This window comes from Lepisosteus platostomus, chromosome 9, assembly GCF_059453375.1.
Source record: "Lepisosteus platostomus isolate fLepPlt1 chromosome 9, fLepPlt1.hap1, whole genome shotgun sequence".
Classification (NCBI taxonomy): domain Eukaryota; kingdom Metazoa; phylum Chordata; class Actinopteri; order Semionotiformes; family Lepisosteidae; genus Lepisosteus; species Lepisosteus platostomus.
This window is the reverse complement of record NC_142619.1, coordinates 29735958-29762033: the sequence shown is the minus strand read 5'-3', so window position 1 is coordinate 29762033 and position 26076 is coordinate 29735958. Positions and strand designations below refer to the sequence as shown.

At 37.2% G+C, this 26076-nt stretch overlaps 1 protein-coding gene across 1 annotated transcript; it reads right to left on the bottom strand.

Annotated features, from left to right (window-relative positions):
- Positions 1-3422: 3422 nt before the first annotated feature.
- LOC148654747 (microsomal glutathione S-transferase 1-like) lies at positions 3423-8727 on the bottom strand. The gene is made up of 4 exons (XM_088644657.1): positions 8575-8727; positions 7583-7722; positions 6880-6977; positions 3423-5069 (listed from the first exon to the last, which is right to left on the bottom strand). The coding sequence occupies exons 2-4, from the start codon at positions 7706-7708 to the stop codon at positions 4823-4825; spliced, it is 471 nt and encodes a 156-aa protein (XP_088500783.1). The 5' UTR covers positions 7709-7722; positions 8575-8727; the 3' UTR covers positions 3423-4822.
- Positions 8728-26076: the final 17349 nt, after the last annotated feature.

The following is a 26076-nucleotide window of genomic DNA, read 5'->3' as shown; positions in this document are numbered from 1 at the left end:
TTGACAGTTTATTGTAGATATTATATTACAAGACATTTCAACTCCTGAGCTGAACCCTAAGTGGGTTCCAATGGTGTAATCTGGTTTAAAGACCCCACACCCTCCTGCTGATGTGATCAGTATTTTAAACACTGATACTGCCTATGAACCCTTCCTTTCTCTTGAAGATATTTTTTAATTATACAGTATGTACTATCCTGTGGCTTGAATTATGTTTGAGGACCCTCTTGTTTATACCAGTTGCCTTCCACATTCCAGAAATGGACAAAGTTCTTTCACGCCTTCTTTTCAAATTGTCATCTTCACACTAGACATTTGTTTTAAAATCAAAGCTTTAAAAAAGTTTTTAACAAGTGGCGTTATACACACTGCACAATGTGATATAGTGTGCTACTTAACAAATTAAATTAATTTGGCAACATTTAATATCTTGACTAATTAAATTAAATTGCTTAAAATATATTGTGTGCAACTAATGTTCTCATTAATGCATGTAATAGATAACTAAACTATGTGGAGACCAAGCCAGTGATCTTTCATTATATTGTCAGTACATTTTCTTATGTTTTTATCCTGTGATAACTTTCCTCCATGGGTTTTGAGATGGATTTCTCATTACGTCTCAATCCTGTAACCTCTTGTTCTTTTATTTTTTAGATGTGACAAAACCTGTGCATGTGCCCTACATAGGTCTGACAATGGGAAAACACAGCGCCAACAGAATGTGGCTAAATTGTAATTTAGAGGAAACAAATTCTGTCATTTCCATTTCAGTTGACATCCACTGTTACTGTACAGTATACTGTATTATTCTTTAGGTCTATAATAAGCAGTTCTTTACCACATTCTGCTACCTGATAAAATCATTTTCTGTTTTGATCATGCACTGTGTATTAGCTAAGGTGCTCAGACTGTTACTCCACCAGTAGCCAGGTTTTAGCGGATTCCGTAATAATAAGACCAACCTTACAGCAAGACAAGTAAATCTCAATCAGTTATACAACAAAGGAAGTACAGTACTGTAATATTATGGGAGCAATTCTTTATTCGCATCTTTCTCGGCTTGATGAAAGATATGAATGTTCTTTCTTAGCAAAGTGTTTTTTCTAGTACAATTTTACAGTTCTATAAGTAACTTGTACAGTATCTCTACTTTTTTGAATCACTCAATGCTTCTAAGCAAAAATCTGAAGAATCAGATGAAGCACAAAGCCAGCCATCCTCAAGCAAAGCTGAAGTGAAACTTCCAGCAGTTAAAAGCAAAATAGTTTGTGATATACACCGGAGATCTAGAAAGGCCTCGTAAGAGATCCTCCACAGGTTAGACCAAGTATATTTTTTTCAACCCAACTCAATTCTGACACGAAGACATCCACAGTGATAAATAATTGCTGGTGTGAAAGGGTTAAATATGATCCTAAAAGAATGGAGGCATGGTGGACAATACATATAAGAACAAGGTTATAAGCATCCATAAGCTGTTATCAGAAATAGCACACCCAACAGCAAAAGTTTAGAAAGTCAAGACACAGTACTAAGAATGTGTTAATTTGAGGAGTGTAAAATGTTAGTCATTGCAGAGTCCTCCTTAATAAATAAAACCTGCAAATTTAGATTGTAAAAAATAAAATATTGGAAAATGCACTATAGCACATGACACTACTTTTATTTATAAAATCTAATAGTGAGTTAAATAGGCTTTAACCTGACACTTCAAAGACCAGAAATCAGTAAAGTTTCACTTATTAATATATAGACTTATATCATGTTCCTTGCTCTCAGATATTCTTTACACATATACTGTATAGCACTTTTCTGGACACTCCACTCAATTATATTTTCATTTCTGTAACAGTAGTTATTACGAGTCAGTTGTGTTACACATAACCAGTAGGTGTCAGCAGCTCCCTAAATATACAGTATGTGACGGACATCAGAGGGAATAAAGAACAGGCCAAACAAAGATACTAGAGGATATACTGTATTTTCTAATAGGCTGTGTTAAAGTCACATTCTCTGCAAGATACATTAATTGAAGGAAAACTGTTTTCTTAGAGAAACATTACTGAGGTAATTAACACCACAAACCTATTTGTACAGTTACGTACTATACAGTATTTAAAATAAAATTCAATACTTTTCTTAGTTTTAGATAATCAGGTTTGAACTTGACACGGACATGAAGAATTACACAATTAAGTAATTACTTCATTTGCTACAGTTTTCATATATAGCACTGTCGGAACTTGTGAACATCAACTGTATGTCTTAATTCTGATTCATGACTTTTTTCCTAAATCCTGACCACATGAGGCAGCCCACTGCCTCAAATTAAAACTGTGCAATGTAAAAGATTTTCTTGTAGTACACACTCCCACATACAGTAGTTTCATAAGGTTTTTAAAGATTTGTCATCATCTTACTGAGGAAAATATATATTTTTCAAGCTATAAAACCCTGCAACATTCTTGTAATTGGATATGGTAATCATTATTTTATACCAAACTGTATCTGACTAGGACGTTCAATTTTAAAATACAAGTCAGTGCTGTAACTAATGCTATTTTATATTAAACTCATCCCTTGAGTACTTTCCATGCTAAAACTATTTTTTTAGCAACATGTGGATCGTTTGATAGACCAAAAAATTCTGTTTCCACTGTACAGTAGGTACTGTACATTAGCCAAAAAACCCCAGGCAGAGCTTCAGCTAAATTTAAAGTTGTCTTTTCAAATGTCTCCCTCTAGTGGACGCTGAACAAAATGAGGTCAAAAGGTTCATGGGCACATCTGGGGATTTTTCCCCCCCAAAAAAGTGTTTTTATTCAAGTTTTGAAGTCATACATTTTACAGTACTTGGAGTTGTACAGCTCTCTCAATCCCAAAGGATGGCTACATCATCTACCACTGAATTTTAGAAACCACTTTGGTGAGACATTGTAGTTTTTATTTGCTGGCAGCACCATTGCATAACGGGTCATTCACCAATTAAATTTAGGAGGATATTTAGGGAGGTCAAATTGCAATTTAGCCAGTCCACCCAACTAATGAACAGTGCCATGGGCTATTTAATAATCAATGGACCTCACTGTAAGATCTCATCAGAAGGTTGGTTAAAAACACAGCATCCTCTGTCTACAAAATAACTCACTGGTTTGTAAACTGTGGTCCAGAGGGCATGGTGCCACCTACTGGTCTATGAATACTAACAACAGAAGCAACCTCCTCTTTTGAAAGACCATATTTTATTTATTTTTTTATATTACAAAGTATGCACCTTTTTTCCCTTCCTCATTTCAGATTACAAGGTGACTAACAGTTATACTTACTGTACTTTCTTGCTCTTCATTGCAGTTGTAGATTTGTCCTACAGGAAATGTTAATAATCAAGAAGGCTTTGCAATCATCTGCTCATTAGCGTACAAGGTTGAAATATAAAATTTATTTTCTCGTCAAGACAAAACAGTGACATTCTTTTTCAGTTTTACAATCCTGACTGTCAGTTTTACATTTTCAAACTTTTGCATAAAAAAGCAATAGCAGGCAGAGAAATTAAGACATACTAGCAAACAAATCCCCCAGTGGAGCCTAAATTAAAACAAGCTTTTTTCCAGCAATGCAAACGAATTGAGCAATGGTAAAGCAAGATTTATTTTCTCATATATTTATTCTCTAACAAAAATAGTAATATTTTCACATACAAAAGGCAGAACCAGTACATTTCACAGAACAGTGTTTCTTTCTTAGTGGTAATGCCTTAAACATACTGTGAGAAAAAAAAAACTTGGAAAACCCAGCTTGGAACTTGGAAAGCCTCAAACTTAATGCTCTTAAACAATTAAGATTGTAAGAATTCCACCACCAAAAAAAAAACACTACACGTGCCTTTTAAACATGGTATTTTAAAATATAGTTCTATCGTTTATTCCCGACCGTGGATGTAGGCATAGAGAAAGATTTAGCACTTTACAAACTGTAATTGCAACAGTTGGTGATGCATCATTTAGCCACAAGAGGGCTGCTGAAGGAAAAAACATCTTAATGCCAGAAATTCTTAAGTGCACACAGCAGGATGTGATGGTAAAAGCTTAGACTTGGAGAGAACAGAAAGCTAATTTTGCTTTTTATTTGGTAAAAACAGACGTAGGCCTGCTGCAATAATCTGTTGTTTCTGAAACAGCACTGGGAAGTGATGCCAAGATCAACAATAACCTATGAAGTGTGACATTTCCTTCTGGCCAGGAGAAGAACTTTAGATTAGGAACACTTTTGCATAGATGTCTCTACATTAATACAGTGGCTGTGAAAAGAGTCACATGGATTTAGCATACAGCATTAAGATAGCAAGAATGAAATAGATAACAGAACCCAGAACGTATTCATATGGAGACTTAAATTTAAAAAAGGCCCACAACAGTGTGTATCTGTTCAGAAGAAACTTTCAATCTCATTTGTCTATGTTTTCCACAAACTTACCACGGACTTTATAATTGTTTTAGAAGCTGTCAACCCAAAGGGACCTGGTACTACTGGTCATAAGAAAATTGATATTTAGTGTGAAGTGAAACAAAACCATACTGTGTCATACTGTGAAAAGTACAACAAGCAGAAAAAAATCACAGTGGTCTTCAATATAGCCCCCCATTTACTAAAGAAAAAGCAAGCACATGACCTTACCCAAAAGATCAGAGTTTCCCCCAGATCAAGCCGCGATAGAAATTTCCGAAGGGCCATTATAAAAGTCCTTTACAAAAAAGGCACATTAGTGGATAAACTGGGTTGACTGAACAAAACTGAGGGATGCTGCTGGTGTTGGTGGTTTTCAGAGGTACAGCCCTGTGCTGAGAACCCTGTATGCCATGGAGAAGGTGACCCCCATACCCACCATCCAGGACAGACCCCTGCTCGGCTGAGGAAGGGGGGTCACATAAGCGATGGTGTGAAAGAACCGAGAGCCCACAAAAACCCGGAAGTGGAGCACGGCGGAATAGAGATCTGGTCCAGTCAGTGCATACAACAGTCCAATCACCACAAACGGAACTATGTTTTCCAAGTCATTCTGATGGCATCTACAGAGAGATCAGAAAGAGAAATATGTTCAGTTTCAAAGTTATTTTTAGAAACAATCTCTCTGAATGACCTCAAATGTTAGAAGCTGAGTAGTAAAATGAGAGAGAACTCTCCTATTCAGACACAAAGAAAATCATCTTGACTACCTTAAAAATGAATGGAACCAAAATTTGCATCCACTCATTCAAATAAATTCTAGACAATGGGAGTACTTAACGCTGTAGCATATGATATGGCAAATTTGCACAACAGGTTTAACTGAAAATGCTAATATAAAAATAAAAAGATTTTTGCTTAATTGATCATCATTCATAACCGACTGTGATGCACTTGAGCGATTCTGTTCCTTAAGCACCGAACAGCAGTGAATTAATGACAGAGCTAACTGAGCAGTCGTGATGAGGTGATTTAACCTGTTGAATATCAAGCTTTAGGAAAATCAAGAAAGAAGAATCCACACAATAAGCAACATGACCTGCTCATCAAGAGAACAGTACTTTTATACATTCAGTATGTTGGAAGCTGGACTAACTCAGTACACTGCTGCTCAACACAGTGTCAAGTCCTCTTTAACAATAAATCAAGGCTTCGTGTCGACCATGTTGCTGAAAGCCAGCAAGTGTGGTGCAGATATGCAGATCAATATGCTAAAAGATGTGTAGACCAGTGCAACTGATGGGGAGGTCCAATTGTGTTATTCTGGTCAGGACTGTTAAATTATTACAGAACACCATTTGAAATGACTGATGACATCAGATGTGAGACCCCACTTGCTGTCCTGCCTGCAGGCTCATCCCAATGAGACGACAATGCCATGTCACCATGCTGCTTGTGTAAACGAGACTTTCTAGCGAGGGAAGAATGTAACAGTCATGTTTTGAAAGCCCTGCATGCCATACTTAAGCCCTGTTGAACAGTTGTAGGAAGCTATGGGATAACGTGTGTCTCTCTCAAAGACCAGTAAACTGCTACACACTTGAACAGACTCTACAAGAGGAATGGTACAGAATCCAACAAGATAACATTAGTAAACCGGCAAAAAACATGTTTCACAGATAATTTTGCTTCTAACAATGGCCATACATGCAACTAGCCCGTAACTTGCAAAGTTGGCCCCAGAATGATAAATGCTGGTAATGGCAAATATTAATCAGCATAAGAAATGTACTTACTGTATGTCAAGTCTACTTAATAACATGGAAGAGCTTTTTCTTTTCAGAGCCTTTTCTTTTCAGTTTCCCCGTACTACCTTTGTGAATTTGCATGTCATATACTGTAGGTAAGCCTATACTACACTCAGAGCATGTTCTGAAGCAGAATATGAATTTCCACTTCTATAATATGCATTCTAATTTGTTAAATTTTGATAAAATGATTTTAGCCCAATATAATGGGTCAGATTAATAAAAAACACAGTTAAAAATATTATTTTAAAATGAATACACATTGTATCCTTAGTGTACAGTATGACTTGATGAGCAGAGATCACTCCTACACAATGTACTGTATTACGTTAATGAAATAAGGCTTGTCTTCTTGTTTAGTTTTTAATGAAAACCATCAGAAGTAAAATGATTTAAATGATGTAACTAAAAAAATGAGAACTTATAAATAGCATAGTAATGAAGACTGGAACTAAGATTCGCCTACATACAGTATGCATGGAGCCCAATAGATTTGAAAGGGGTCACTTCATATTTTAAATTATTTTATATGGAATTCCTGACAGAGTTATAACTTAACAGGGCACAATATATATGTAAAACAGTACTTGGGTAACCTAACATACAGTATCAAAACTGTTCTTACCTTCTGACTCGTTCAACATCAGGATCTGTACGAAGCATCTTCTTTTTCTCGTCCTCAATCTTGCTTCTAAGTGAAACATCTTCTGGGTTAGCAAAAGCCTAAATATGGATAGAAACACTGACTTTAAACTGACATGGCTTTTACCATAGAACAGGCTTATACAGTATGTTAAAGCTACTGTACATATGCATTTAAATGATCCACATATCATTTACAAAGCGCCGATAAAGGTTCATTCCATACTGAAAGGTAAGAAAAGAAACACAACATTTCAGTTGTGGAGCACATGTGAAGAAGGCTTCACAGCCAAAACATTGTGTTTCTTTCCTTACTTTTCAGCATGGAAAGAACCTTCACCTGTTCCTTTGTAGCCTAAACATGATGACGCAGGTACCTACAATACTTGAACATCTATTTACAAAACGCTGTGTCCAAGGTGGCAATTTTCTTGCTTTTAACATGCAAACCTGCCCACCTCAAGAACTACTACAAAGCATGTCACTACTGAGAGATGGCAATAGTATACTAACCGTTACTTATGCTTTGGCCTTCATAAGCGTATTCAGCTGATAATTTTTTTCTTAAAAGCGATGAATTTGATTATAGTTCTCCAGTTAGATGCACTGAATGAAACATTCATAAATTCTTCTAAATAGTGACAAAAAACATTGCAGAAAGTGACAACTTATGTATAACAGCTTACCTTCCTTGTCATCCGGAAGTATCCAGTCAGGGGTGCCATGAACATCATTTTCAGAATGACAATAGTAGCGTAGGTGGCAAAAGCCAGGAACACCTCGCTGTCAATCATCTGAGATATCTCTGCCATTTTGTTGTTTTTTTCTGTTTTAGGAAGCCGAAATACATAAACGAGAATTAGACCGCACAGCTAAAACACAGACGAGAAGCTTTCATAATACAAACCAGTTAGCAAAGCATTTCGCACACACGATTTCCCGTCTTGCTCAATCTGAACTCAACACCCGTTACGTGAAAGGGAACTAGAGAGTAGCACTTTACAGACTAAAATAGTCTCGATAATTCAGCCCAACTTCTGAAAAGGGTATTTTATTAGTCACATGGAACACAGAACAGAGACATTTTTACGCCCTAAAATATATCTTTACGACCTAATAGTACCGGATTTGTAAATAATTCGTATACGATCTCTTGCCAAAAAACACGCACTTGTCTTTTTTGAAAAACCTGTCCATTTCACCAGTCTACATACTGCAACCAAGATAAATCAAGCGAAGACATCGCTCGAATTTAGCCATAATGTAAAAGATCATTAGCAATATTATTTGTGTTGTGTTACAATGTATTTATGCTTTTCAAATAACACCAGTGAACACCAGAGGTAGAGCGTAGTTCGTTTAATCACTGCGTTCATAAACAACTTGCAATGATTAAAACGGTCTCATATATGGAGAGCAAATGTCTGTAATAATGCTTTTGAAATAAGAACTAAATGTACAAAGCATAAAGAGTTTAATTTCAACTCAACTGCTAAGCCATTTTGCAAACTACAGTAACTCTTCTTCAAGTTGAATGTTATTTTTAAATTGACATTGCGAGAAAATTGCACATTATATAATAAAAACAATCTGATGTGTAATTAAATGTAGTTATATATATATACAATATATATCTTGATCGCTTATACGTTTTAACGAAGTTTCACTATTTTCTTACCTGTCTTTCACCGCCAAAGTAGAAAAACAACTGCTGTTTTACAAAATCACAATGGGCGTATCATGATCAACACCACAAGCATCATGGGATACTGAAGAACCTCCCTTCACCGTGAAATCGGTCAAAAGATAAATGTACTGTACTGCACTTGTTAAAAAGCCACAGAATATGGCATTTATTTCACTATATATAGCCCCACGTACGTTGTTGTTGTTGTTCTTACAGTATATCACAATCTTCTTAGCCTTTTTGTATATCGATTCGTTTGTTTAAAAAATACAGACTTTAATTTAGCTATTTATAAAATTAAAGAGGCATCATTTAGTGTATATATGCAGATACTGTAGTAAATCAAACAAAGGATCTTTGAGGGTTTTAAATAACATATTTGTAATAGCATATACAGTATAAGAGTAAAATTATATATTTATTTTTAAAAATCAAATGTTAATCTAAAGGGGGTAGGTAATAATTACTGTGGGAACTAAATTATTGTAAAATAAATGTCTTCACAAATCTCATTGTATTTTTACAGTATATTAGTAAATATAGCAATGCAAAGCTGGGTATGTATTTTATACTCCCAACCTTAAAACCACACCTGTAGTATACGTAGCAGAGCTGTAACATTTTTCTATGTGTTTTTTAATGTACACAAACATAGAGACATCTACTCAGTTTTAAGTCTGCTTCGTTTATGAACGTTATCAATGTATTGCCTGTAGGTGAAAGAAGAAAAAAGGCTTTTATCTTCAGCGCCAAAAGTCGCCAATGCAAAGTTAAACATTAATAAACAGACACTAAACATGCACCTTTGTAACTGCTAGTAACATTTCCATCTCATATCATATACTGTAGGAAATTCTTTTACTTTAGTCTTTATCCATATGTATGCACGTATGTATGCTGAGATAAACAATTTCGCCTGGAATGCAAACCTTGTCCTGGAATTCTGACAGTCTGCTTCATGCTTACTCATGCTTACATAGCGCCAATATGCAACGTCTGTCAATGAGGCCACTGTTATAGAAAGTGGTGAAACAGGTTTTATAGGTTTTAGATACACTTCTAGATAAACAAGCAAATAATTGATCGAGTGGTGCATACAGTATGGTATGTTTCAAGTCATACAGCGATTCCATGCAACCTTTTTTAGCTCACATTTAATTTACTGTGAAATGTTATGTGAAAGGTAAAAAACAAGGATGCAAACTATTTTCTATGTATTTGTCTAGATATGGTCGATTTGCCCTAGCAGTGCCATCAAATACTTCTGTGTCTCTTCCATGCAGCCTTGACCCTTTTTATCACAGAGTTTATACCGCTGTGATAAAACAGCAAACATAGATTGGATGACCTTAGCCTTGTGCTTTGGCATTCAGGGCCTGATATAGATGGTCACAGAAAAATAAATTCCACTGTGTTAGTGGCGGCCCATGTTAATGTGATCATAATAATAATGATGGCATCTTATAAAAGCAACAGGCAGACAGGCTAATCACACTGGAAGACACATGCCAGATCATTGTAGGAAATTCTGAAATCCTTCTGCCAACTCGGCAAATAATTTCAGTTTTCTGCAATGTTCTTCCACACCCCTTAAAATTTAGGAAAAGGTGCAATGTAATACAAATCTCCATATTATGCAATGTGCTTTTGATAGCTGATTTTACTCTTTTAAATGTCTTGGACAATAAGTAAAAAAATAAGTCAACTGTAAGTGAGTTGCTACATAAATCGCTTGAATGAGTGTCAATTAAAGGACTTCCCTTTGACCACCTTTAAGTTACAAATCCAGGATCCTGACCCCTATTCCACCTTAAATAAGCACTCTGTCATTATAATCATAATCATTGACTGTGTTCCTGTTTGGGAGCCATGACTTAAGAAAATAAGAATTAGATGACTTGGATAATTATCCAAAACTGATGTGACGATGTACTGTATTAATGTAGCCCTCACTTTGTAACATTAATAGCTGCTTTGTTAAAAAATGGTTAGGATGATGGTTTCTCATGAATGAAAAAATGTTATTTCTGAAAAGTTCAAAAAAGCTCTGCACACAACATAGTTCACTTAAATCTTCTGCAAGAAGAAATGTTATGCCCAAATTTACTTTCTTTTCATCATTTTTTAAAATTTATTTTTAGGTTCAGCACATTGGAATTACAGAGACATAACACCCTTTATCAGAATCACACCAAAATCTGGAAATGAAATGGATTCTTGCAAAACATTGGATTTAAGTGAACTGTTGTAATTGTGTGCAAGCCATTTATGAAATCTTTGGAAGAGTCTGTGATTTGAAGCCTGAGATGGGTCAATGTACTGTACTTGAGAGAGCTAAGGTAATGGTTAACATCTATGAAAAGTGTTGCTTAAATTTGTTAAATTAAAACTTATTTATTTGTTTGCCCTGTCATTGGTATATGTTTAATATAACATATTTAGGCCTCTGTTTTTTATTTTAATGTTCTTAAAAAACACACAAAAACAGAAAATCGATATACTGTTTTATATTGTATATATTAACACCTATAGAAATGGTTTGTATTAAGCTGTTAAAACAATAGTCTTAGATGTCAAATAGACTGGAATTCAGTCACTTATTCCCATGCTTATTTTGGATAACAACAACAATTTAAACACAAAGATCATACTAGAAAAGTTTCTTAAAAAGCTTACAAATCCATTGCAGTAAAGAAAAAGTCCATAATAGAGGCCCTGTATAAAGAGAGTACAAAAAATAATGTCCTGTTAAACAGCATACAGGTAGGTCAAAGACTAGACAGAAGCGTCAAAAAATAAGATAACACTGAAAACGTATTCAAAGATAGAATGTTAAGTTTAAGGTGTTGAACAATGAGCATTGACCTTCTCCTTGTGTAATAATGAACTACTGTACATAAAAGGTGACTTCAAAGGCTTTTACTTTAGTTGGCTCACTAAAATGGTAAAAATAATAGTATAGCGTATGTGATGTTTTTAATTACCAGTGCTTGTTAAACTGGGAAAAAGGCCTGTAGTTTGCTTAAACTGTGTCTTCTTTCTTTTCCTAGCTTACAGCAGCATAACCTTGCATATTGCACATGATAAGCCTGAGCTCTGTAGCCTTCAGGAGTTCACAGCATTCAGCATAACTAAACCCCTCTGAGCCTAGGGCACCTTATCTCTTGCTAACTCCTTGCACCTGGTATATCGTTCATCCGGTTTCTTTCATTCCCTGGAAAATTTCACAAACACCAGTTACTCCTAATGTGTTTTTTCTTTAGCTGCTGCTTGTGTAGAAAAATTGCAGAAAAGCTGCATGTCTTCTGCATTCTTGGGGGGTGGGGGGGGGGGGTTGATTCACGGTTGGTTGAGCCTTTTGGGTGACAGTTAGTCATTTGCAAACATCCTTACAGAATGCTGGTGAAGTTAATCAATTGTTCTTATCTCTGCAGTCTCAAGAGTGGGAATTGCTCCACATCACTCTCCATCATGGCTAATACTGTACATTGATTAATCAGCCTGCCAGTAGTTCTCTGTATAGTAGTTTTCAAGCAGATTATGATGGATGATGGCACCACCTACTGTCCAGGGAAAGTAACATACAGTATATTTGCATATGTGCAAAGGAACTATTCCACTAAAGCCACTAGAAAGGAACAGAAAAGTTCACATGAACGGAAGAGCCTAAGGTCTTGTTCTCAAGCAAAGCACTGAGGAATCAAATTCCCATCCCAGATGAGGAATACACACGTCAATCCTCATGTTGGTGGATGCAATGGAACAAAGTTTTCAACACACATGTTCTGCTCAATGCATATATTCTGCGACTGGTAATCTTTGATGGTTCTGTCATCTATGGCTTTGATTGAAACCAGTGTCACGACTGCTCACAACCAGAATCCAACCTCTCGCTAACGACCCCGCGCTGTTCCCAATCAGACTCCAGCCCTTTCCATTTCCAACAAAGGCAGTCGTACTAATTAATCAACCAACCAGATCTTTCTTCCATCACCACCCCCTCCATGTCCCGGATTACTTAACCCCTCACCACCTACAGTAGACCTCAACGCTCAGTATTGGCTTTTACCTAGCAGAGCTCCCCATCTCACTCTCACTCGGACTTCCTCATGATTTACCTCACTCCTCAACCTTTGGCTTCATGACCTGATTCGGATAAGTATGCTCGGATTTTTCTTCTTCCCCTCACTGCCTTTGTTTTCTGTCAGCTGATGCACAGGGTCCTTAAATCCATCTGGCTAGTAGCGTAACACCAGGTGCTATGGTCAGATGAGACCAAAATTGAACTCTTTGGCCACTCACACCATCAGTACATTTGGTAAGAAGAGGGATACCTAAAAAAGAAAAGAATCTCATATCCACTGTGAACTTCAGTGGTGGATTGTTGATGTTGTGAGGCTGTTTTTCTGCGACTGGCCCTGGGGCCCTCGTTAAGCTCAATGGTATTCTGGCCAAACACCTGGTTGCCTCTGCCAAAAAATTGTGAATTGGTTGCAGGTGGACCTTCCAGCACGGCAATGACCCTAAACACACCTTCAAATCAATAGAAACATGGTTGACTGAAAACAAAATCAAAGTTTTGCAATAGCCATCTCAATCTCCAGACCTATACCTGATTGAAAACCTGCATAGGGGAATGTTCCAAGATCCCTCCCAACGTGCTCACCAACCTTATTAAACATTATAGGAAAGGGCTTTGTGCTGTTATCCATGCCAGAGGAGGTTGTGCCAAGTACTAGAAACAGGGGATACATTGATTTTGACACTTTGTTTTGAAATAATAGTATTAGAATTAGAATAAAACCTGTACATTTCTCACTTTTGAAAGCATGAAATATAACTCATTATGTGTGCTGTTCATTTTATATGGCTTTTATTGTTCATCTATATTAAGGGTGCCAGAAATTATTAAGCCCACTGCATTATTTTGATGCCCTAGTATGAAGAACTGCTGAGGGCGTAGAGCTCTGGCGTTCTTCCTCGCTTCAATAATAAGTCCGAAGCTATTTATCATTAAAGGTTTCTTGAAATAAACTTTTGAAAGAAAGCAGAGAAGATTGTGAAACGTGGCTTTTCACCTCGATTATGTCGGCCATGACCTGGACTGGTCATCCACCTCAGCTGCAGGGTTTCGAATGACGGCACAGGGAAACTACAGTAGTTCAGAGATCTGAACATTATTTCAGTGTTTTGTTCCCTTTAGTTTTTGCTCACATTTACTGTAACTGCTCTTACCCTTAGAAGTTTTCAGTTTGAGGACTCAGGAATTCATTATGTTGACAAAATGTATGTGCATCATTTTGTAATTTCACAAAATGGGACATCATAGAAAGGGTATGAATACTTTTGCAAGGCACTGCACTTTTGGTGACATTGGTGTATGTCTAATCTTTGTACCACAGTACTGCTAAGTTAATATGCAAATTCAGGATGACTAAGCAACTTAGCAATGGTGTATTCTGTGTACTTGTATGGTAATATCTGATATTTTGACATCTGAAAATTGGAACTAGCATCTGTGCAGACATCATGCTGAAAAGCAGAGCTGTGCAGAATAACAGAAGAAACACTTCAGTATTTTTATATCTTTTGAAATGAACAGACAGAAGGCTGTGTAAAAACAATATTAATAAATGGTCTCATTCCTTCTCATTGCAGTAGGCAATTACTAACTTTTATCAGAGGAATGACATACATTTCCATTTCAAAATAATATAACATCCAGTGTTATTTTGATGCAGAGATATTATAATAAATATAAATTCATTTGATGACTAAATTAAGATTGCCGCGGAACAGCTGAGGATACAGAGCTTTATTTGGATATTTTGGAATTTATTACATTTTTCACATCACCAATTTGATGCAGTACTTGAAAACAACAAGCTGTGACACACCTAATGGGGGTGCAGTAATGGGATCTTTAAATAGGCAGACACAGCAACGCAGGCGTTAGGTAAATACAGTGCTCTTTTATTTACAGTGTTAAGACTAAACAAAAAAAAACTCCAAAACTCACAAAACACAAACAAAAGCCTAAATTCCAGTTTGAGCTTCTGACTAGACTTCTTCAGTCCCTCTCTCAAGTAGTCAGACAGCTTTGCGGCCTATAATTGACCAAAATTTTCCTTCTGACATGCTTTCAAACCTCTCTTCAGAAAAATTTCTTCTAAATACCTTTTTCTCTCCAAAAATCTTAAATTCCCAACATTCTCAAAACTCATAGGTTCCACAATTATATATTTAATTCATTCTTCCTGGACAACTTATTACTGTAAGCCTCTGCTTCCTGTTTTTTAAATGTCACCTGCCCAGTTGTCTTCCACCAATTGATCAGGTGGCCAATGATGGAGAGTCATTCAACACAGCTTTCTGGTTTTCAATAGCTGGCATCTTCTGGACCATTCTATCACACTCCCTAAAATTTCAGAACACTGCCAGCAATTTCTTTATCTAGTCCACTATACGTACTGTATAGATATACTGTACACCCCCAAAGAATGCTCCACAGCTGAAACGTTGTGTTTCTTTTCTTTTCAGCATGGAATAAACCTTCACTTGTTCCTTTGCAGCCTAAGCATGCTGACACAGCTACTGTACCTACTTGAAATACATATACTGTACATATTTTGGATTTCTTTTTATTAGTTCATTTATTTCTATGAGACTCACCTGAATCTCTAGTGAAATTTTGCATGTAACACTGTCTGTAATCTGGGATATTATTTCACAAACGGTTTATATATTAATGGTCTCAAAGTATAGAACATGCTAAAAAAACAGCATGGTTCAATAATAAAAATGATACACATTACAAAGACAGGGTGTTAGAAGTTTAATAGCTAATAAACATTGGAAAAGTGTTGAAATTTCATATTTACTATGATATGAGATTTTACAATTGGGGTTGATTAACTCACCAAAGTCACTCGCTTTTCTGTTTTTCTATAAATCCTCATTAAAAAAGAAAGTAAACTTTCAAAATCATGGCAAAATCAACTAATACTGTATGTTATACTGTACAATTAAGGAGTAAAGGCAAAATTAAAGTTTTTCTGGTAGCATGATGATCACGTACTTTAAACAATACCCAGAAAAGTGCTTCCATTCTTGCATTTAATTCATAAAGTGCTGAAAAGTTGATTTAATTGAGAGAGCATATTGTGAGAATCCGACTTTATCACCAACCTCTTACCTATTCTCTCTCTTCACTCTTATACAGTAAGTGAAGCATTCTTAAGACATTAAGGTTCACATAATATTTGAAGGGCAGAAAACCTTGTCTTGAGATATTTCTTAAGATACAGTATTTCAGCGAACCGTCCTTATACCATGTTCTGTACACTGAAAGCAAGCAAACAGCTTCATAAAGAGAGGTGTTTGTACAGGTGGGAAATTAAATCAAATGTACAAATCAATCCAATTAAATGATCCAGGGAGAGTTATCTTATCTATTATGACATATGACAAGGAAAACCTAAATTCTGTCTTAATTTCCCCAGGAGGTATCAGAATGTCCTTTGAGGAGAGTTTATCTTCTTAGCAAGTTCTGCAGTGCTGATTTCACTTTATTTGTCACTGCTGTCTTGAAAGTGGTCAAAGTGGAGACTGCACTTTATATGCAGTAAGATATCCCACCAGGATACTCGATGGCAAACTTCTATTGATTTCTTTACCATTTCGCCAGTAATTGGGATGAGGGTTGCAGCATCCTCATATTGATTTTTTATGGCAGTCGGCTCACTTTTTGGATGTTAGACAGCATTGACTAAATTACTGCCTGCCCAATAATCCAGATGCCAGAAGCCTAGCATTGCTATTGATTTAATTATGGAAAGCCACTTAAAAAGGTTCCGGGCACTATACATTTTTATTGATTGACATTAGTGTCTACATTATTTTCTGAAGGCAAGGCACTACATACATGTAGTAATATCCAATCCTTGCAGAATATTAAGGACACCAGACTGCACAATACACATTATATATTTTTACAGTGTATTCAGGTTTCCTGAAGTCAAATTGATTGATTGTGTTTTTGACGGAAAACTCCAGACATCTTCTCTAAGTAACTTGATGATATACACTGAATACAGGCTGGTGATAAAAGCTTTAAATGCCTTTTTGTTTTATGGCAATACTACATAAAGAATGATTTATATACCACTTCTCTGATGAAATTTTACATTTTCACAAGTCACAAAGTCATTATTCCAAAAAGTACACTTTGCAGGGGCTGGTGTGATTTGGGGCCAAGTATACACATAGATTTCTGACAATAGTCTAAAATCTCCTTAAAATATAATGTAGGAAAAAATGGAAGTTTTCCAGTAGGAGTTAAGCATGTAGTTTATTGGGGTTGACAGAAGGAGGTGTTATGGTTGTTTCCTTCCTCTAGAGAGCGCTCCCACCCTTTTCGTACTGTTTCTAGTTTATAACGTTCACCTGTTCATTGTTTCCCGGTTATTATTTAAACCCGGTGCTCCAGGAGCTCAGGACTCTGCACTTGAAGATGGACTCCCAGAAGCCCGCCTACCAGCTGGTCCTGGAACGACCTGGTGGCATAGGCTTCACCACGGCATGTTGACCAGCTGAGTCCAGGACTTGGTTTTTAATCTCCTGGTTCCTGTTCTTGTCCCTGGTTTTAGCCTTACTCTTTGAATGGATCTCCCAGTACCTGGACTCTGGACTGTGCCCTAGTTTCCCGCTTTGGACTTCCGTTTTTGGACTCGTTTGCCCGTGCTCCCCCCTTTCCCCTTGGAACAACGTCTGCACCACCCGCTGTTTGTCAACCCATTTATTCCTCACCATGTTTTCCCTATTCTCCTTCTCCAGTCTCTTCTGGATTATACCGTCTGCATCGGGTCCTAAACTACGCACTACACGGGAGTCAGGACCGGCTTCTGTTACAGATGTGCTTTTTTCAAGTATTATTTCCAAGGTAAAACAAGAGATTTTTAAATGAATTCCATTTACTTCATGATTAATAAAACAATTGCCTTTGGACACTTTCCAAAGTCAGCTAGAGATAGGCCCATTGCAATGGTTCAGTTTTTATATGAAACCCATTATGCCCAAGTGAGCTAGAACCTGCAGAAACAGAGCACGTTCACATGAGTCAAATACCTCATGGGGTTGTGCAAACTCGGTTGGGACAATTGTCCCAAAGCCCAACCACCTGCCTCTAATTAACAAGGTCATATTCCATCAACCAAAGAGGAATTAAACCCTGATCCACAACTGATCCGGTGCTCTGTCATTGAGATACCTTCTGACCAGGGTAGTGCTCACAGCACCACTTAGCAAACTTCCCAGGACACTCTGCACCAGTGGCACCAACTAAACTTCCAGTCTTAAAACCCAGCATGGAAGTGCAGCCACCCTGCCCTGATCTGATGAGCTCTGATAACTGCATTCGTCTACAGTCTCAAAGTAACCCATCTGCCAACGCTTGTCCACCTGCCTTTGCTCTCCAACCCTCTTCGGCTTCCTCCCCCAGCTCTCATCACTCTCCGAGCCTTCACTAGGATCAAAGCTTTTGCATTCTTCAGCCTGTGAGCAAGATGCGGCTTTCTCCACCTGCTTATCGCATCATAGCAAACCACACCCTGTTGAAGATCTGTACCTTGGTCTCCATGTACAGTAGGCTGCATTTACTGTATTTGCACAAGTTATACCATATACAGTAATACATTCATACCAACAATGCTCAGTTGTGAAAGAGTTAGTTCTGATGATGAGCTCCACTGTCCCAAAAGTTTGAGTCTTCTGCCATGGGGGCATTGTACACTGTACCATTACCTTATTCTGACCTTCCAGTATTGGATTACGGTTGCTCGCGAGCTCAGAGCGCCACTCCATAGACAGAGGTGAATTCCACATCACCAGTGTGGATCCTTTGCCACTGAACAATTCTACACAGTACCAGTACAACGTACAGCTCTGCTCTGCCCTGCCAATACACAATCATAGTCATGAGAAGGAAAGGGTACGGAAAAGGATATATAAGTATAGCACCATTCTCTAGTCTAGACACTGGCAAATTCTGCTGCACCACAAGCATGGGACTTCTATCTCAGCAGAGCTCTATAATATCTGTGTTTCTGTGTCGCTGTTGCGCATGCTCTAAACAGACACATACTAAATATATCCACTGATTAATGCAGACATCACAGTTGACATCTAGAGGTAAAACTTTCAGTCTTCAGTTTCTTAGATGTAGAATTCCAGGAACCACTAAGGAGCCAAGTTTCCTCATTTCACAGTGTTGTGCTAACAGTAAAGTGAGGTGAGTGATCAATTGCCTTGGTCTGTCTTCTCACAGGTAAATGTTACATACTATGTATCCTTGTAATTGCTTTTCCTTTATTCATGTGAGAGTGTTTATGAGATCTAGGTCTGGAGGGATTTAAGCAACATATCATGATGCAGAGGTCATTCTATGAATTGGCTACATTACTCTGCTCTCCTCCCCACTGATAGCTGATGTGTGGTGAGCGTTCTGGCGCACTATGGCTGCCGTCGCATCATCCAGGTGGATGCTGCACATTGGTGGTGGTGGTGGAGGGGAGTCCCCATTACCTGTAAAGTGCTTTGAGTGGAGTGTCCAGAAAAGCGCTATATAAGTGTAAGCAATTATTATTATTATAATTATTCTTCTCCAAGCCCATGTCTTCTTCTTACCAAGTAGATGTTTTTACAGTGTCTAGGGAGCTTGCATTCGTTACTTATTATTTTTTGGCAAAAGTTGAGCCATTGGATAGCTAACCTGATGTCAGCTTATCCAAAAAACACTGATTTAAAAACACTTTTTCTCTGATTTATCATGCAATAACAGAGACGTCATGATTGTTTCCAAAGGGCCTGCTTCCAAAAAACAAGCCTTTACTGGAAACATGTATCTGGTGCTTTGCCATCAGTGATGTGATGCAATATATTTTATTGGGATTTTATCCTGATTTAAGCACATGCTTATTTTAAATAGAGTTTAAAAACTCTATTCAACTTTACATTTTTAACAAACACAATATTGCAACTGCTTCAAATTTCAAAAACATTTTATGCATTGGAAGACAGTGTCACATTGTTAGGGGTATATGAAAAAGATATCATACTGTGTAATTTTCTTGTACCCACAAGCCCCACATGTTCAGTAATCACTTCATCTTTAGTTTTCTGGAAAAGTCATAACCCTTTCTGCTGGTTCTACTGCAGAAATGTTATATTCTTAAGCAGTGTTCAATTGAAAAAATAGTAATAAGACCTGACAGTTTCTTGGAGTGCAGTAAAGGATATCAGCCTACTCCTGGGTTCCTACTTACTGTAGAACAGTGGTTCTCAAACTTTTTGGACCAAGTACCACCCCTAATCCAACCAAAGCATCCAAGTACCACCTACAAGTCATCATCTCATAGGAACCCCAGAAATTCTCAATGACCAACATGAGTGTACGTGCACATACTCACACATACATATAATAAATATTATAATAATAAACTTTATTTGATATAGCGCCTTTAAAGGTGGCTTCTCAAAGTGTTTTTTGAGAAAAACATTAACAACAACTAATAAAAAAGCACCATTTCAGTGAGAGGGCTGAGCCTGTTTAGTTGAGCAAAGGAGATGTGAATAAATTTTTCGAGCCTTGATACAATTCACAACAGAGTCTAACAGATATTAAATCGTCAGGCATTTTCTTGACGGCAAAGGTCTCGCGGTGGATGTTGTAATACATACATTAATTTCTGGAGCAACCTCTCTAATTCGTGCAACTACACCATTAAATCGGCTTGTCATTGCTCTAGCACCGTCTGTACAAACTCAGACGCATTTTATCAAGTCGAGCCCATTCTCTTCGATAATTCATTCAGAAGCTGAAATATATGCTCTCCTGTAGTTCCTGTTGGTAGCGGTTTACAGAACAGAAAGTCTTCATGGGACATACCCTCAAACTCGTATCTAACGTAAACGAGCAAATTGGCCAAATCGACTACAGACTCATCTAATTGCAGTGAAAAACATCTGCTCATCTTAACACGCTCTATCAGTGTACTTTTGATATAATCCTTCATTTCAATAATTCTATGAATGACTGTGTCTTTCAGGGGGAGGGGGGCAGCAGGTCGAGCTGTTTAGCAGCTTTTTCTCTACACATAATACGTGTCAGCTCTTTTGCCAACGGTAAATAAGGTTCTTCAAAAATAGTGTAGCTTACCTGCTTTAGCAATCCGCAAGCTTGCATTTTTCCGCGTTTCCATTTTTATTTCCGTATTTATTTAAAGTTTTTATTTCATGCGCATGGGAGCAAAACACAGAGACGCTCAGTGTATTTTTCTCAAATTCGAACAGTTCTTTCGTGTGCTCACAAGATTACCTGCGTTCGTAGCACGTATTTCTATGCATTCCTGTGTTTACAATGTTGGCATTGTTCCAAAATCACGCCCATTCTCCTTTCTCCCTATTTGCTGGAGATACAGTAGCTTTTTTTAAATACAATTGGTCACTTGCATCCGTAGCACGCATTCCTACAGAGTGGTATAGAATTACAGAGTATCTCTTGTGTCCACTGTATTAGCGCGCACTGTATCGTAGTACGTAGGCTGCATATTCGACACGTATTAAAATACAAAATATGAAAACCCGTCCCGATTTTTCAGTGCACACTACACAGTTCCAGGGTCATTTGGCGTACCACCTGGCGGCACTCCACGTACCACTGCCGGTACGCGTACCACAGTTTGAGAACCACTGCTGTAGAAGTTTCTTTAGTGTTCTTATTGAACTTCACAACAGTTAGTCTTCTGTAATATTCAGTAGTTTTCTTGTGGTTTTAATAGTCTTATCTAATGAGTAGATATTCCAGATTTGACCATCGTTTCTGCACTTTTCCATGGTTTCATTATTGGCCCCTCATGCTTTCTAAAATACTTAATATGCAAAAGTATGTTAAATATAGACTATACACAACATTCAAAATACTTCACTTATGGACTCAACCTGGACTCCTGTAAACTGTACAGACTAGAACCGCTCATGCTTGGGTGCTAATTGAGACCCAGGGACATGCAGGCTGCTCATTGGGAAATTTGATTTTCTATGTTCACTTCCTAAACTAAAACAGATACAGGGTTTCTGATCTTGACATGCAAGGTGTACCGTACCTATATTCAGCCACACATCAGAAAGAAAGGTTCAGAACATGAAAATCCCAGGCAAGAGAGACTACATGTGTGGCTCACCTGGCCTGTGCCACATCTAGCTGGCATGGAAGCAAATTTCAAAGCTGATCTTTAATCCATTGCATGAACACTACTTCTCTTTTCCCCATTAAATATCAGTTAGTTCTGTGCATCACCATGATGCACACATCATTAGTGCATATTTTGCAATTATGTATCTTAAAGTCTGGTTACTTTATTATTCTTTATATCAGTTTAGGATCAGTGGGACTTGTTAGGATCGTGTGCAATAAAAAGCACTTATTAAATTCATATTGTTCAAGTAGGGAGAGAATAGACTTGTGAGATCAGGCAGACAGCTATTGCTAAACACTACTGCACCTCTTAGCATGAAATGTTTAATTAAAGGAAAATGAAATGTTTAATCAAAGAAAAACAATGTAATTAAACATTTAATTCTAAATCATCTGTGGTAGATGGAAGGTTTAAAAATCCCAGTTTTCCTGAGGATATGCATGTCGGTTACGGTTCATTTCCTTGCATCATTTGTCTGAATTAATTGGGTTTTGTAAGCTTTTATTCATTTATACTACTGATTTGTTTATTTATAGTAATTACTGTCTATTGTTAATCTTTACATTGTTTTTATTATTAATGTGTTTTTTTTCTTGTTTCTATCTACTGATTATCTCTTTTGTATTCTTTATATGCCCTGTGCTTAATTCTTATCTCATTAGGTAGCTCACTATCTGGGTATGTTGCAGCTTAAATTAATGCATTGTTTATTGATTGCTTTTGTACAGAAGAAGCACTGTGTTAGTTAGTTGGTAATTATTTCATTTATGGGTAATTGTACATTAACATACTTATTTATGTGCGGGTCTCATTTTAATTGCTAACAGGACTGTAGGACTGGGGAGAGATTGTATTTTTAGCATACTGTATATCCCAAGCAATAATTCTGACAACACATTGGCTTAGATTTGGAGGATTTGTTAATGTGTCATATCATAGAAGCACCCAAAGTGCTCACTAGATCTCATTGTGCCTTAAATTGTTCCCGAGTAGGTAGCAATTACTGGCAAGAGTCCAGAGAGTTTACATGCAGCTAGAAAGGCAAACTGTATTATTCTAATGTCCTAATAGTTTACCCTGATGGTTATTCTGATAGAATCAATAACGTTTTCCAAGATTCTGGTGGACATGCTGTCTTGATAGTGTAACTTTGGGCTCTGAAGCAACATAAAACAAACATGAAGACATTCTAGAAGAAGTTATTTTTACACAATGCATGCTTCTTGAATGCCAAGAGGCCAGAGTTTGTGACCTTAATACTGAGCTTGCTGACCTGCACTGCCTTAAACATTTTCACGAATTAGTAAGCTTATTAGAGATCTGGTGTGCACACCAAAAACTGTGTGAAATGAGAATTCAAAGCAGGTCAAGAGTGGGATTGGGTCACACTAGGGTAACCACGGAAAGAGGTATTTCACTTTACACCCAGCAAAAAACAAGCTTGAAGTGTTAAATGCATTTTAATTACTGAAAACTGATTTGGGCAATAATATTAGCATTAGAAGAAACAGACGTGCTACAGGTACTGGTCGGACTTAAGATAAACAAATTCTCAAAGCTTGATGGTATTCTACCAGTTGTACTTTATGAAACAAAAACGCTAATTATAGCCCATTAACGACACTCTTCCAGCAGTTGTCCAAGATGGATAGTACCCATTGACTGGAAAATTGCTAATATAGTGCCCATCCATAAAGAGTGACAAAACCGATCCAAGTAATTATACACCAATAAATCTTACTTAATTTATGTGTTAAGTTATGGAAACAATAATTAGAAGTTAACTGGAGGATCATACAGTATGTGGAAAGAGGCTGCTTGGGAGTAGTCAAGACAATTTTAGAATAGGTTCTAGGTTAACTAATGTGTTAAAAATCTTTAAACAAGAAACTGTATTAAGAACATTTTTGAACTATTACAAAATCGTCTTTTTATTGCTAAGTATATACAGTATCTACTGTATGGCAATACTAGTTCTGTTTCAACAGAAATACTATTGTCAATCGATATCAAAGATCAATATTGAGTCTTACCTTGTGTACCGCATATACAGTATCATTGTTTGCTGTTTGTACAGTATATTAAATCTATTCTCTGAGTCTGAGAAATTATTTTATGTTTTTATTTCTGTTTTGAAGATTCACTTTCAAGTTTCTTTTAAACCATTCCTGTTTTGTATGCCTTATTTCAAGAAGATGGTCAGGAAGACTGTCAAATCATTAGTATACTGTGTTTGGACATTTTACAAAGCTTGAGTTGTGACTTCTTGGCGTTCAGTATTTCTCTTGTTTTTTGTCTTATACATTTGCTGTCATTTCACTTTTTCCTGTGAAACTGCTGCCATTAATATTTAGTCTAACTTCCTCCAAGTATGCTAAAAGCAGAAGTTAATTTGCCCTGTAAATCACACTAACCACACCATTAAAAATTGCCAAAGATTTCTCTCTGGCAATAAGCAGAGGCAATGTGCGGCAATTATATTATAGCTTTAAATAATAAAAAGTGGAAAAAATATTTTTGACTGCACCACCTAGTCGTATACTGTTCTAGGATCAACAAATTCTAAAGTATTGGTGTTCGCAAAAGCAGAAGATTCTGATAACTGGATAAGCAATCATGGTGTCATATACACAACCAAATCCTCTACTTTTGATACCACACCAAAGTCTGCATCTGTGCGGCTGACGACTTCTTCTAAATTAATAAAACTTTCTTTTCAACAGCTGTTTTGACACGTGATGTAATGGCAGGTTACAATAAAAAAGGCATTTTTACATAATATACATACTTTATATACATATACATAATTTACATAATTTATAATGGAGAGTTACATCCAGTTAAATCCTGTCTGAGCTTTGCTGTTACAGCTTTTCTCTGCACAATTAATTTTCAGGAATGTCTTTCGATGGGGCAATTAATACACCAGAGCAAGGTTATTAATAATATTTTTGAATCGAGCCCCCTCAATCATGAGTCAAATATCTTGTCTTAAAAAATCCACGTTCAAGACAGTGATTTCCCTTGGTCTTGCACTTTAGGGGGTTTATTTTTTTGCCAAGTAAAGCCAGTACTAATGGAGAACTTTTTCAGTTTCATCATATTTGGAAGGATGGAGCCTTCCAAATATGGTCCCATAAATTTGACCACTTTATATCATTAAGTTATCATATAAAACACAGTTCTCTTTCATAGTTTGGTTGCTTTGTGAAAACTTTGAATTTACATTATTTTTAAGCCTCAGTTTGGCTGACAAACACCTGCATCTAACTTAATTGCTAGTAAAATAAAAACATTATGTTTTAAAAACGTAGATGCTTACATTCCCTACTACATGGAGGTGTTGTCCTTTAACCTATTATTATTTTTAATTTTAGTTGGTGTGAGATACAGGTATACAGGATCTGGGTATACATTTGAAGATAAAATAATTCTCCATAATTTGGTTTTGTATTTCTCATTCAGATATTCTCTTTCCAAGTTCTTGTAACGGGAGCAGGTCCTCGCTCCCATGTAGTGCGTAGTTTAGGACGCTATGCAGACGGTATAATCTGAAAGTGACTGGAGTAGGACACCAGGGAAAAAACAGCAGGTTCAGGATGGGATGACCGGCAGGGGGGCGTGACCACAGTGATCCGGTGCTCAAGGGGCGTGGCGCAGGCAAACAAGTCCAAAACAGTCCAAATAGGGAAACCAGGGAACAGTCCAATATCCAAAACCAGGAGGTCCATCCAAGAAGACGACAAGAATAAAAACAGGGAACGGGGACATGGAACCAGGAACATGGAAGCTAAAAGAGTAACGAGGCCAGGCGCTCCGAGCCCCGGACTCAGCTGGTCAGGACGCCATTCGGAGGCCTATGCCCTCAAGCCACGGACGTGGGGCGACTTGATGCTAGGCAGGCCTTCAGGTGTCCGTCTTCCAATGAAGAGCCCTGAGCTTCAGAGGCACGAGGTTTAACTAATATACGAGGAACAAGGGGCAGGTGAACGTAAAAATGAAACTTAAATACAAAAGGGATGGAGTGCCCTCTACAGGAGGGATGACGATCGTGACCGTTCTCACATCATCTTTGGTCATCTGATTTTTTCATGATGCAAATAATAAGTGTACCAAAATGGTCATATATGAATTTCTTCTTAATTCACATGAACGATTTTAAACTAGTCAGTGTCTCATGACACCAAAATTGTAGGAATCGGCAAACATTTTAGAGATGCAAAAGGAGTTTTTTTAAGAG

What these genes read in the sequence shown, in the direction of transcription:
- LOC148654747 (XM_088644657.1), bottom strand. Translation starts at nt 7,708, where the DNA reads ATGGCAGAGATATCTCAGATGATTGACAGCGAGGTGTTCCTGGCTTTT. An exon ending in ACTTCCGGATGACAAGGAAG is followed by an intron (nt 6,978 to 7,582) that starts GTAAGCTGTTAT and finishes ATCCATATTTAG; the next exon opens with GCTTTTGCTAACCCAGAAGA. An exon ending in GATGTTGAACGAGTCAGAAG is followed by an intron (nt 5,070 to 6,879) that starts GTAAGAACAGTT and finishes ATCTCTCTGTAG; the next exon opens with ATGCCATCAGAATGACTTGG.